The sequence below is a fragment of the Erinaceus europaeus genome, chromosome 5, assembly GCF_950295315.1.
Source record: "Erinaceus europaeus chromosome 5, mEriEur2.1, whole genome shotgun sequence".
NCBI lineage: Eukaryota > Metazoa > Chordata > Mammalia > Eulipotyphla > Erinaceidae > Erinaceus > Erinaceus europaeus.
Window position 1 is genome coordinate 122702868 of NC_080166.1, and position 13683 is coordinate 122716550.

The 13683-nt window shown below is 42.9% G+C and overlaps 1 protein-coding gene across 1 annotated transcript; it reads left to right on the forward strand.

The window, feature by feature from the left end:
- Positions 1-3768: 3768 nt before the first annotated feature.
- On the forward strand, positions 3769-7843 carry KBTBD7 (kelch repeat and BTB domain containing 7). The gene has a single exon (XM_007528616.3). The coding sequence runs from the start codon at positions 3897-3899 to the stop codon at positions 5934-5936; it is 2040 nt and encodes a 679-aa protein (XP_007528678.2). The 5' UTR covers positions 3769-3896; the 3' UTR covers positions 5937-7843.
- The last annotated feature ends 5840 nt before the right edge of the window (positions 7844-13683 follow it).

Genomic DNA, 13683 nt, shown 5'->3' on the forward strand with positions numbered 1-13683 from the left:
CTGTCTCTCTCCCTCTCTGTCTCCCCTCCTCTTCTCAATTTCTGGCGGTCTCTATCCAATAAATGAATAAAGATAATAAAAAATTAAAATGAAATGTAGAATCTTTTTAAACATTTTTTTATTATTATTATTTACCAGAGCACTGCTCAGCTCTGGCTTATGGTGGTGTAGGAGATTGAACCTGGGACCTTGGCGCCTCAGTCATGAGACTTTTTGCATAACCACTATGCTATCTACATATTTGTTTTGTGACATCTTCGCCCACCCTGTCCAATGCTTGACGTCTCGTCATCCAATCTGGTCCCCTATGCCTACACTGAACTTCTCTGCTCCAGACTCTTGGAAACAGTTGGCAGTCAGCTGAGGTAAAGAACAAACACCTCATCACAGACCCCTGCGAGCGTCAACCCGGCTTTGACCTAGCACGTTATGATCGGGCCCTCCTCAATCGCTACCGAACAGGCCATGGCCGGTGCGCCGCTATGTTCCATCGCTGGGGAGCCAGAGACGACCCGAACTGCCCCTGAGGCTCCAGACAGACTATGACCCACATAGTCAACGACTGCCACCTCTCCAGATTCAAAGGAGGTCTCGAAACTTTACATCAGGCTCAACCTGACGCTGTTGACTGGCTACGGAAGAAGGGCAAATGCTAGAAGAAGCAGCAGCTCACACATGCAATTTCACTGCTCCCAGGCTGACTCTCTCATCCAGGTAAAGACAAAGACATCACAGCACAGGACAGGGGTGGATAGCATAATGGTTATGCAAAGAGACTCTCGTGCCTGAGGCTCCAAGATCACAGCACTAGAGCACCCATGTGGTGCTGGAACTCAAACCAGGGTTATGATTGTGACAAGGCACACACCTTGTCCACTGAGCTTTCTCTAGCACCCAGAAACTATTTTCTTTCCAAATTTATTTGTTTATTTTGATAAGACAGAAACTGATAGGAGAGAGAGGGAGAGAGAAAAAAGATACCTGCAGTACTGTTTCACCACTTGAAATCTTTCCCCTGCAGGTGGGGATTGCAGGCTTGAACCCTAGTCTATGTGAAAGGTAATGTTTGTGCTCACCTAGATGTACCACCACTCAGCCCCTATAACCTATTTCTTAAAATACACTGGAAAAAACATCTGGTGATTTTAAATGATTTTTTTTTTCTCAAAAAGTAGATTTACTGTTGCTGTCTTCTAAAACAAGTGAAAAAACACCCCAATTTCTGCCATTATTATAAGGGAGCTATTAAGATTTCCCACCCCTTTTAAACTATGGACAGACCCCTTTTAAACTATGGACATTTTAAAATATGGACAGAGATCAAGACTGAACTGGCAAGACATTTAAAATATGGACAGAGATCAAGACTGAACTGGCATGATCCTGGAATCACCTCCCAACAGATACAACACACCTGCAATGAGACTGGAACAATTAACTGTCTTTGAAAAAGAACAAGAGTATTTGGGAGTCAGCATCTTCACAAGAAAAAATATCAGAAAGCCTGAAACACAGACTTGCCAGCAATACTAATGAGGTACTATGACCCAAGGTGGAAACAAGCATCTAAATTTTTTTTTTTTTGCCCTAAAAATTCTATGTGCTCCAGCTGCTCAACTTTTCCCTTACCTCTTAAGCCCTGATCATTTTTTGTTGTTCCCATATTCAAATTTCTGAAAGGAAAAAAGACCTTCATCCAATACTGCACAGCCAAGATATCACTCAGAATTGAAGGAGCAATAAAGAACTTTGTTTTTAAAATAAAAGGGTTGGGAGAGGGTGAGCAGTGGCGCACTTGGTTAAGCAAATATGCTACTAAGCACAACAACCTGGGCAAGGATCTGAGTTCCAACTCCCGATCCCCACCTGCATGGGGGATGCTTCATGAATGGTGAAGCAGATTTGCATGTGTCTGTCTTCCTCTCCCCTCTATTTCTCCCCCTCTTAATTTCTCTCTGTCCTAGCCAGTAAATTGGCGGCGGCGGCGGGGGGGGGGGGGGGGGGTGTCCTTTGGGATGTGGATTTGTAGAGCAGGCACCGATCTAGAGCGGTAACCCTGGAGGCAAATAAATAAATAAATAAACAAAAGGGTTGGGGAGATAGCATAATGGTAGCCATCTTTTAACAGAGACAGAAATTGAGGATGGGGAATCGGGTGGTAGCACAGCAGGTTAAGCGCATGTGGCGCGAAGTGCAAGGACGCGCATAAGGATCCTGGTTGGAGCCCCATCTCCCCACCTGCAGGGGAGTCGCTTCACAGGTGGTGATGCAGGTCTGCAGGTGTCTGTCTTTCTCTCCCCCGCTCTGTGTTTCCCTCCTCTCTCCATTTCTCTGTCCTAACAATGACGAAGTCATCATCAACAACAATAACTACAACAATAAAACAAGGGCAACAAAAGGGAATAAATATTTAAAAAAATAATAAAACTAGAAATTGAGGCTGGTGGTGGGTGGGAAGTAAAAGATCCGCAGCACTGTACCTAGTGAAGTTTCCCTATTGCAGGTTGCGACCCCCCCCCCCCCCCCCCCCGGCTTGAACCTGGATCTTTGTGCCTTGTATGGTGTACACTCTACCGAGTATGCCATCACCAACTCAGACAACAGTTCCAGAAACTTCTATTGATCTGTGGAAAAGTAGTGAACCAATATTGACAGCTTAATTAAAACAATCTTGCAGCTTTGGGGAATGAAATGTTAATTCAGGGAGATAACCTCCCTAATCCCATGCTTGGCTTGTCATCTATGTGTAAATACGTTTCTCTAGAATCTCACTTAGACAATTAAGACACTAATGACCCTACAGATATGTCATTCAATATTGAAAACACTATCAGGGCCTGGGTGGTGGCGCACCTGGTTGGGCTCATATGGAATGTTCCAGTGCACAAAGGGCTGCAGTTGTCTCCCTTTTATTTATTTATTTATTTTATCAGAGCACTACTCAGCTCTGGCTTTTGGTGGTGCGGGGGATTGAACCTGGAACTTGACGAAACCTCAGGCATAAGAATCTGTTTGCATAACCATTATGCTATCTACCCCCGCCCCGTCTCCCTTTTTATATCCCCTTTCCCCTCGATTTCTGGCTGTCTCTATCAAAGATAATTTTTTTAAAAAATTAAGAAAATACTATTAGGAACATATTTTCTTTAAAAATGCTTACTTCAGGTGTTCGCCTTTTACAAATAATAAAAGATGATCACACGATGACTAAACCTTTGATTATCTAGGCTCGGTTAAACAATTATTGTTCCAGTTAACAAATACCTATTGAGGTGTCCTTATGTGATTTTACCATTCTATTCTCTTACAACGCTATGAAATACAATGACTCCATTTCAGAAAGAGAAAAACGCTCTCCGAGGGAAGTCACACGGTGAATACTAAACTAGAGCTACCTTACGGGATTTCAAAACTAATGTCATAAAGCACGAGATGGACCTCCCTCATTCTGTTAGCTAAAGCAGAGTCCCACAGGAAACCTCGCGATGACTCAGGGGAAAAAAAAGTTCCCAAAATGCAAAGCAGCCTCAGTCCAAAGGCCTTTCCTCGGGAGCCGGGATGGCCCGGCATGCCTCGAGGCGCGAAAGGCAGCTTGGGAGCAGTAGTTCCGGACCCTACCGGTCTTGCCAGTGCGGCAGTGGCGGCTCTCTGGCCCCAGTCAGAGGTTCCGGGGAGGGTAGAGCTGAGAGAAAAAGGGCACGGAACTGGAAAAGGGTGAGTCAGACGCTCTCGGGGCGTTAAGGAAGGCGGCTTGGCAGCCTGGGACTGACCAAAGTGCGGCCCCTGCTGGACGTTAAGCGACGCGCGATCTTAGCACAGCGCCGCCGAGGGCCGAGTGAGGAGGAGCCCGGGCCGGGACTTTGCACCTGTTCTCAGCGCCCGTCGCCATCGCCACCATGCAGTCCCGGGAGGAGGCCCAGCGCTCTCGTCGCCTGGCCAGTCCCCGCGGTGGAAGGAGGCCCAAAAGAATTACCAAGCCCTCTGTCTCGGCTTTCTTTGCCGGCCCAGAGGAGCTGAAGGACGCGGCCCACTCTGCAGCCCTGCTGGCACAGCTCAAGTCCTTTTACGATGCAAGGCTGCTGTGCGATGTGACCATTGAGGTGGTGACGCCCGGGAGCGGGCCGGGCACGGGCCGCCTGTTCCCCTGCAACCGGAACGTGCTGGCCGCCGCGTGTCCCTATTTCAAGAGCATGTTCACGGGCGGCATGTACGAGAGCCAGCAGACCAGCGTGACCATGCACGACGTGGATGCCGAGTCCTTCGAGGTGCTGGTCGACTACTGCTACACGGGCCGCGTGTCCCTGAGTGAGGCCAACGTGGAGCGCCTCTACGCCGCGTCGGACATGCTGCAGCTGGAGTACGTGCGGGAGGCCTGTGCTTCTTTCCTGGCGCGCCGCCTGGACCTCACCAACTGCACCGCCATCCTCAAGTTCGCGGACGTCTTCAACCACCGCAAGCTGCGCTCCCAGGCCCAGGCCTTCATAGCTCACAATTTCAACCAGCTCAGTCGAATGGGATCCATTCGAGAAGAGACTCTGGCAGATTTGACCCTGGCGCAGCTGTTGACTGTCTTGCACCTGGATAGCCTGGACATCGAGAGCGAGCGGACCGTGTGTCACGTGGCAGTGCAGTGGCTGGAGGCAGCCCCCAAGGAACGCGGCCCCAGCGCCGCAGAAGTCTTCAAGTGTGTCCGCTGGACACACTTCGCTGACCAAGATCAGGATTACCTGAAAGGACTCATGAGCAAACCCGTTGTAAAAAAATATTGCCGGGACCTTATTGAAGGAGCCCTGCAGATGCGATATGGGGACATGTTGTGCAAGTCTCCGGTGCCAAAGCCCGAGGCCAGCAGCAGCTCTGTTCTGTCTGTAACTGGAAATCCACCCCAGAGGCTAGGAATGTGTGCCAAGGAGATGGTGATCCTTTTTGGACACCCCAGAGATCCCTTTCTCTGCTATGACCCATACTCTGGGGACATTTACACAATGCCATCGCCTTTGACTAGCTTGGCTCACACTAAGACCATTACTTCCTCAGCTGTCTGTGTGTCTCCTGACCATGACATATACCTAGCTGCCCAGCCCAGGAAGGACCTCTGGGTGTATAAGCCAGCCCAGAATAGTTGGCAGCAGCTGGCAGACCGCCTACTGTGCCGTGAGGGCATGGATGTGGCATACCTCAATGGTTACATTTACATTCTGGGTGGGCGAGACCCTATTACTGGGGTTAAACTGAAGGAAGTGGAGTGCTACAGTGTTCAGAGGAACCAGTGGGCACTAGTGGCCCCTGTGCCCCATTCCTTTTATTCCTTTGAACTAATAGTGGTTCAGAACTATCTTTATGCTGTCAACAGTAAACGTATGCTCTGCTATGACCCCAGGCATAATATGTGGCTAAACTGTGCTTCTCTCAAACGCAGTGACTTTCAGGAAGCCTGTGTCTTCAATGATGAGATCTACTGTATCTGCGATGTCCCTGTCATGAAGGTCTATAACCCAGCCAGGGGAGAATGGAGGCAGATTAGTAATATTCCCTTGGACTCAGAGACCCACAACTACCAGATTGTCAGTCATGGCCATAAGTTGCTTCTCATCACTTCTACCACTCCACAATGGAAAAAAAACCGGGTGACCGTGTATGAATATGATACTAGGGAAGACCAGTGGGTTAATATAGGAACTATGTTAGGTCTTTTGCAGTTTGACTCTGGGTTTATTTGTCTGTGTGCACGTGTTTATCCTTCTTGCCTTGAACCTGGTCAGAGTTTCATCACTGAGGAAGATGATGCACGGAGTGAGTCTAGTACTGAATGGGACTTAGATGGATTCAGTGAACTGGACTCTGAGTCAGGAAGTTCAAGTTCTTTTTCAGATGATGAAGTCTGGGTGCAGGTAGCACCTCAGCAAAATGCACAGGATCCACCCGGCACTTTGTAAAGATTTTGAAACACTGAGATAATACTGCTACTCTGGAATGTATCTTTAAAAAGATACTCTTTCATTTCATGGTGAAAAAAGTTGATTAGGACTGCAGACTTGATTCAAAAATGATAATTCGTTCTTACAAAATTTAATGGCTCATGAAACCAATTGTATAATAATTTACTGTTAAAAGTTGAGGTTAAATATGTAAAAGTGAACTAAATAATTGATTCAAATGTTTGTTGGTTTATCTCATTGTACAGGTAGTACTTATGCCAGTGGATTATTTTAGTTACTGTGTTTATATTTTGATAATCAATTTGAGTGTTCTGTTAACTTTTAAATTCTGTTTTAACACTGCAAGGAATTAAACTGTTCAATTTTTTTTTTGCCTCCAGGGTTATTGCCTGGGGCTTGGTGCCTGCACCACGAATCCACTGCTCCTGGAGACCATTTTTTCCCCTTTTGTTGCCTTTGTTGTTTTTTTATCATTGTGGTTATTATTATTGTTGTTGTTGTTGCTGTCCTTGGATAGGACAGAGAGAAGTTGAGAGAGGAGGGGAGACAGAGGGGGAGAGAAAGACAGACACCTGCAGATCTACTTCACTGCTGTGAAGCGACTCCCCCTACAGGTGGGGAGCTGGGGGCTGGAACCGGGATCTTTACTCTGGTCCTTGGGCTTGGCGCCACGTGCGCTTAACCCGCTGCGCTACCGCCTGATTCCCAACTGTTCGAATTTGTATACCAAAATTGGACTAGAACTTTGTGGTAGAATTTTGAAAGTTTGTATTTCCTTCAGTTTAATAAAGTTAGATTTGTATATTTTAAACTTCAGTTTTTAATATTGCCTAAATTAATATTGCCTGTTAACATTTAGTTTGGTTTTCTTCCCTTCTGCAGAGAAAAAAAAAATGAGTATGTCCCCGTGTTAATGAGTGGTAGAACGCGGTCTCAGAACTCTGTTACTACATGCCACTAAAGTTAATAGTAAAGGACTGGTTATTAATGATAACTATGCTTGTAAAACCTTAAGATGGAAAAGACATGGTTTTGTGATCCTTTTGGTTGTGTGTGTGTGTTAAGATGTTTTTAAAATCAGTTCTTTTTAATGGCACCAACTTGACCAACAATGTGTCAAAAAAAAAAAAAATTGAGACCCATTAAAACAAAATTTAATGAGGAAAAAAGTTGTTTGTGTATACACACACCTACTACACACACATACACATATGTATATAGGGTTACTGAATAGTGATTTCATTTTGGTAATGTGAAGAATGGTCTTAACTCACAGAAGTAAAAAACAGCCAGAATTCCTCTGTTTCAAAAGTAATTTCAGTTTTAATTTTGGAATATAAAATATGTATAAGCTAAATGACCTTTTAATCATAAAACAGTATCCATTCAAATAGGTTTATCAATTATTTAAACACTTTATATGCAGTGTACCCAAATAGATAATTCATTTTCATCTATATTTGATTCATGCTTCACTGAATCAGGAACAGTCATTTTTGTCACTGGATATGGGATTGTCATTCACCAGTCAATCCTTGTTTTAATAAGAGTAGGAAGTTTGGCTGTATAATTTTAGTGTTCATCTTAGAGACATCTTCAACAGCTAGAAAACTGTTCTTTACTAGTTTGTAGATAATACTGGCTTTGAAAATAGGTATAAATAAAACAGTACTTCTCAGAGGTCATTAATTACCATGTTTATCAACTATAAAATAGTGCCAGGAAAGAACATTTTCAAACTTTAGAACTGCTATGTGTAGCACTGACATGTCAGTTTTACATGTTATTGTAAATGATTATCAGCTTAAAGTCATTTTTTATATTAAACATTGAAGAACATAAGTGGGGAAAAATGTGGATGATGATATAGCATGTTTCTTCTAGAATATATTCCTAAGCAGTGATACACATGGCTATTTGGTGTATATTTCTGTGTCATCCTCCATTTTGTTTGTTAGATTGGTTACTTAGTTTTTGTGTCATCAGAATGTACAACAAAGTCCAAAAATAAGGACTAATTAACATATGGGTGGGACACTAAATTACACAACTGATATTGTTAAATGCAAGAAAATATAAGTACTTACCTTTTGAGGGTGTGTTAGCACATATAGTGACATGATAAGTGGTGTACATATGCAGATATTTGTCATCTATGAACTGTTTCTATACCCACTTAGATTGCAATGTTAAGCCTTGGTTCAGTAATATGTTAACTTCTATTATTATTATTTAGTCATATATCCTGGCAGAGTACTGAAGAATCTATCTGCTCAGGAATGAGGCACTGCATTTTGAATTAGAAAAGAGCAGGGGGAAAAAAAAACAATAGGGTCACAAACAAATATTTTCTTAGCATTTGACCATTTGAAGAATCCTTCAGACATTCGTGTCTAACATTATTTCTAGTGAAGTAAGATCCCTTGTACTACATGTTCCTGCTAAAACGAAAACACGCTTCAGTGACCTAAGGCTAAGTTTTGTTTATAATATTTGCTGTAAGGAATATTATATACATTGCTTTTAACATATAAATTTTTCTTAAAGAGCACTCTTATTTGGGGGGTCCAGCAAAATAGGTAACCCAGATAGTGCACCTGCTTTCTCTCGTGCATAATCCGGATTTGAGCCTACCCTCTACTGAAATAGAGGAAGCTTCAATGCCGTGGTATCTTTGCTCCTCTCTCTGTCTGTCTCTCTGGAATAGACCTGGAGTAGTGAAGCCCTGGTAAGGACAACAAAAGTTGCTGCTGTTTTCCACCAGGGTTATTGCTGGGACTGAGTTTTATATTTGGCCTTTTTTTTTTTTTCACTAATAACTTTTTGTTGATAATTTTTGTTTTATACAGTTGAAATAGGACAATGCTGATAGCCAGATTATCTCCATAAATAAGGTATGCAGTGGATTCATTTTTTTAAAAAATTCTCTAAGTTGTTACTCTCAACATTTGAGTTAGGTATAAAATAAATAACATTATTTGGTTTAAAACATTTTTTTTCTTTGGAAGGATTTTGATTTTATGATACATTTGTGAACTAGGGAATACATGTTAAGCATTATTTTATAGATAGTGATTTGTACATGGTTAGTTACAAATAAAAATTACACTAGAACGCAGGCCTGCTGACCTTTTAGTGCTGCTAACTGTGTAAACCCCTGGTTTTCACAATGAATGACACCACTAATATGCTGAAAACAGAAAACACCATTGTCTTAGTTTCACAACTTGCTGATACACCTTTCAGCAAATGTCATTAATATGTCTGCTGTTTGTAAGATTATAGTGGTTTTCATTATTTTTTATCTGTATGCTGAAAAATCTCAGAGAACCCGTAATAGTTCACATGCTTTTAAAATCCAAGTAATACATGACTGTGGTGTTTGGAAGAGGTAAAATAGAAAGCTAGCTTCAATTCTGAGTGTAGGATTATGCCTCCTGCGGTTTTAGTTGAGCAGTGGATTTTTTGCTTTTTTCTGTTTATTTGTTTTGCTTTGGTACCTGGATCTTGAGAAACCAATTAAACTTTTTGTCCCATTCCCCATAGAAAAATGTACATGTTCATATTTTCATCAATTCAGGACTATTTTGACACTTCTGAATTTCATCCACATGGCTGGTAAGAACACTTGTCAGAGCCAAGAGCATTTACATTAAAAGGAACTAGAGTATTTCACAAAGCGTATTGCTGAAATGTTTGTAAGGAAAAAAGCATTGTCATGTCATACCTAAAAAGTAGTAAATTGGGCAGGGAGGTATGTCTGCATTAGAGCAAAGAACTTGAAAGGGTTGTGAATATTTAGGGGAGAAAAATGTTTATTGGGGAGCTAGATAGGATACTTGATTGACAGCACATGTTATAATGTGTCAAGACCCAGGTTCAAGTTCCCCAGGTTCCACCTGCAGTAGGAGAGAGCGGTAAAGCATAGTGAGGTGTCTCTATCTCCCCTCCTCTTTATTTTTCTGTCTCTATCCAATAAAATAAAATTTAAAAATTTAAGGAAGGGATAATTGAGAAACACTTACAATTAAATTTTTTTTTATTATCTTTATTTATTGGACAGAGACAGCCAGAAATTGAGAGGGTAGGGGGAGATAGATAGGGAGAAAGAAAGACACCTGCAGCCCTGTTTCACCATTTGAAAAGCTTTCCCCCTGCAGGTGAGGACCAGAGGGGCCAAACCCAGGTCCTTGTACATTGTAGCATGTGTGCTCAACCAGGTGCGCCACCACCCAGCCTGCTCAAACTCTTTACACATTGTACAGTATATTCTCTACTGGGTGGGCTATCTCCTGTCTCCTGGTCCCTCACAATCTTTCTTGTAAGAGGGTAACTATGAAACATAAATTATATAACACTATTATTAGCAGGACTCCTAAAGCCCTAAGTGTTTAGACCACAAGGAACATCTTTGCTCTATCAATGTGCTTCTGAGTGGGCTCCAGGTTGAGACTGGTCATTTAAGCCATGATTAAAAGTTTAGAACTTTTTTTTTCTTTTTTGAGGCTGGGTAAGGGCCTCAAATCCATTATTTTTTTAATTATCTTTAGTTATTGGATAGAGACAGTCAGAAATCAAGAGGGTAGGGGGAAATAGGGAGAAAGAAAGAGAGACACCTGCAGCCCTGCTTTACTGCTTGCAAAGCTTTCCCCTTGCAGGTGGGAACCAGAGGCTTGAACCTGGGTCCTTGTGCATTGTAACATATGCTCTCAACCAGGTGCGCCACTGCCTGGCCCCTCAAAAGTTTGGAACTTTTAGCCCTCAGCCTCCAGAAAGTGGAGAGGCATTGGAAAATGAAGCTAATTTTTATGTATTTATTTATTTGCATTCAGGGTTGTTGCTGGGTGCCTGCACTATGAATTGTGTATACTCACAGAGCGTTTCTTTCTTTTTTCCCCCCTATTTTACTCAATAGGATAGAGAGAAATGGAGAGGGAGAAAGACACCTGCAGACCTGCTCCACTACTTGTGAAGGGACCTCAGTGCAAGTGGGGTGTGGGGGCTTGAACCCCAGTCCTTAAGCATAGTACTATGTGCTTAACCATGTGTGCTGCCACCCTGCCCCCTGAAGGTAATAACTGATCATTCCTTGGGCAGGGGTTAGATGTAGAATACATGCCTTGCATGCTTGAGACCCAGGGTTAGGTCCAGGGTACTGTATAAAAGATGCAGTGGTTTTCTGACCTCTTTCTCTCACACACTAAAACAAACAAAATAATTGATCTTGCCTACATGAAGAAGCCTCCATAGAATCCCAATAGTAAGTACAGTGTCTGTTGTGCTTCCAAGCTGATGAACACACCCACACTGGGTGGTGCTACATCCCAGTTTTACAGGAACAGAAGCTCTTGTGTTCAGGACCCTCCCAGACCTTGCCCTATGTATCTCTTTACTTGCACTGTACTTCTGAATCTTTTGTCATCTCCTTTGATAAACTGGCAGAGAAAAGTGCTAGTGTTCTGTAAGCCACTCTAGCAAATTAATCACACCTAAGGAGGTGTGTGTGCAGTGTAATCAAAGAATTCACAAGAACAGCTGTAGTGAAAAGCAAGGTGTTACTGGTTTGGGGGGGGGGGAAACTGAGTTGAGAAGCTTAAAGGCAAGTTTCAAAGAAAAGGAAATGAGGGTCTGGGTTTCTAGCAAGTACTATTAGGGTGATATCAGAATCCATACATGTTTAGGAGTTTTTCTAGGAAAAATCATAGCTATTTATCAAAGGCATGCTCAGTAGAGGAGCATGCAGTAGCCATATGGTGCATGTACAGGAAATGGCTGAAGAAATGTTGGCTAAACTGGATAGCCTCGTGTAAAAGAACGAGTTTAGACCACTACCTAATTTAGTCCAGTATTGGAATGGGTGTGGAGAAGAGGGAGCCACTGAATACTGTTGGTGAGAATTAAAATTTTGACCCCCATATGGGAAACAGTATGGGGATTTCTCAAGAAAATTAAAAATGAAATTTCAGATTATCCAGCAATCCCATTTCTGAGTATAGATGCAAAGGAACCAAATAATATCTGAAGAGAAATATATACTCATGTTCATTGCAGAATTATTCACAATAGCTAAAATATGGTAATATCCTCTTTATCCACTGATGGATAACCAGCTCAAGAAATATGGTATGTTGTGTTTTCAGTTTTGCTTCCTTTTTTGGTAGGATTGAATGGCTACTGTGGGCTGAAATTACCTATTTCTCTTCTCTCTCACCTGGAAGGCTAGTGCTGAGTGGAGTTGGGTATTTCTCCTGGGTGAGTCACTTATAAGACTCTGGCTACCTACTTTCACCTGAGGCCAGAGCTTATTAAGGAAATTGTGTTCAGGTGCATTAAAAATGGCTCCTTTCCTTCTCTTCCAGCTAGCAGTATGGGGCTAATTTCTCCCCATGATTACTATGAAAACTGGAAATTGATGGAGATTCTGGAGGTAAGTTTCACCATACCATATTCCTGTACCCCTAGTGACAGGTGATTTTTTTTTTCCATTGCTGCCAGGGCTTTGTACATACCTGGTCCTGATTCTACTGTTCCTGGCAGACTATACTTTCTCTTTTTAGATAGAGGGGGAAAGGTAGAAAGGGAGAGATAAACAGAGACAGAGAGGAAGAGACATCACAACATTGGCTTACTGCTCAGGAAGCTTCTTTTGATGTGGTGGCCAGGTGCTTTAACCTGGGCTCTCACACATGGTAAAGTGTGAGCCATCTCCCAGCCCCTAAGCTTTTGACAGTGTCCAGCAATTTGGTAATTACAGTTCAGGTTTTCTTCTTCCCAAAGAGATTTTTTTTTTTTTTGCACTTGTACAACTTTGATCAGCTAAGTCGTGACTCCTTGTAATAACCTATCAGTCTTGGTAACAGCTATTTGCTGTATGCCTCCTCCCCCCCATTTATTTGTTTACCTATATTGCCACCAGGGTTACTGCTGGGGCTTGCTGCTGCCAGTTTTACTCCCAGTGGCGTTCTTTCCTCTTTTTCTTTTCTTTTTTCCCCTTCTATTTTATTGGGTAGGGCAGAGAGAGAAGAGAGGGAGAAAGAAAGATAGCTGCAGCCCTGCTTCATCTCTTGTGAAGCTTCTTCACTTCCCCTGCAGGTGGGGAGCAAGGGCTTGAACATGATAATATATATGCTTAACTGGATGCACCAGTGCCCCCATCTCTTATTTTTTTTTTGCCTCCAGGATTATTGCTGGGGCTCAGTGCCTGCACCATGAATCCACTGCTCCTGGAGGCCATTTTCCCCCCTTTTGTTGCCGCCTTGCTGTAGTTATTGTTGTTGTTGATGTCATTCGTTGTTGGATAGGACAGAGAGAAATGGAAAGAGGAGGGGAAGACAGAGAGGGGGAGAGAAAGATAGACTTTCAGACTTGCTTCACTGCTTATGAAGTGACTCCCCTGTACGGGAGGAGCCGGGAGGCTTGAACCAAGATCTTTAAGCCGGTCCTTGTGCTGTGCGCCACATGGCGCCACAGGTGCTTAACCCACTGCACTACCGCCTGACCCCCTCCCATCTCTATTTTTAAAAATTTGTTTTTAATTTGATAGAAAAAGAGAAAGAGGTAGAGGGAAAGCTCTGCGAGTGGTGAAACAGGGCTGCAGGTGTGTGTCTCTCTCCCTCTCTGTCACTCCCTTCCCTCTTGATTTCTGACTGTCTCTATCCAGTAAATAAATAAAGATTTAAAAACTTTAAAGGAGAAAGAAAGGCACCTGCAGCCCTGCTTCATTGTTTGTGAAGCTTGAAGCTTC

Coding starts and splice junctions, on each gene's coding strand:
- KBTBD7 (XM_007528616.3), top strand. CDS start 3,897: ATGCAGTCCCGGGAGGAGGCCCAGCGCTCTCGTCGCCTGGCCAGTCCC.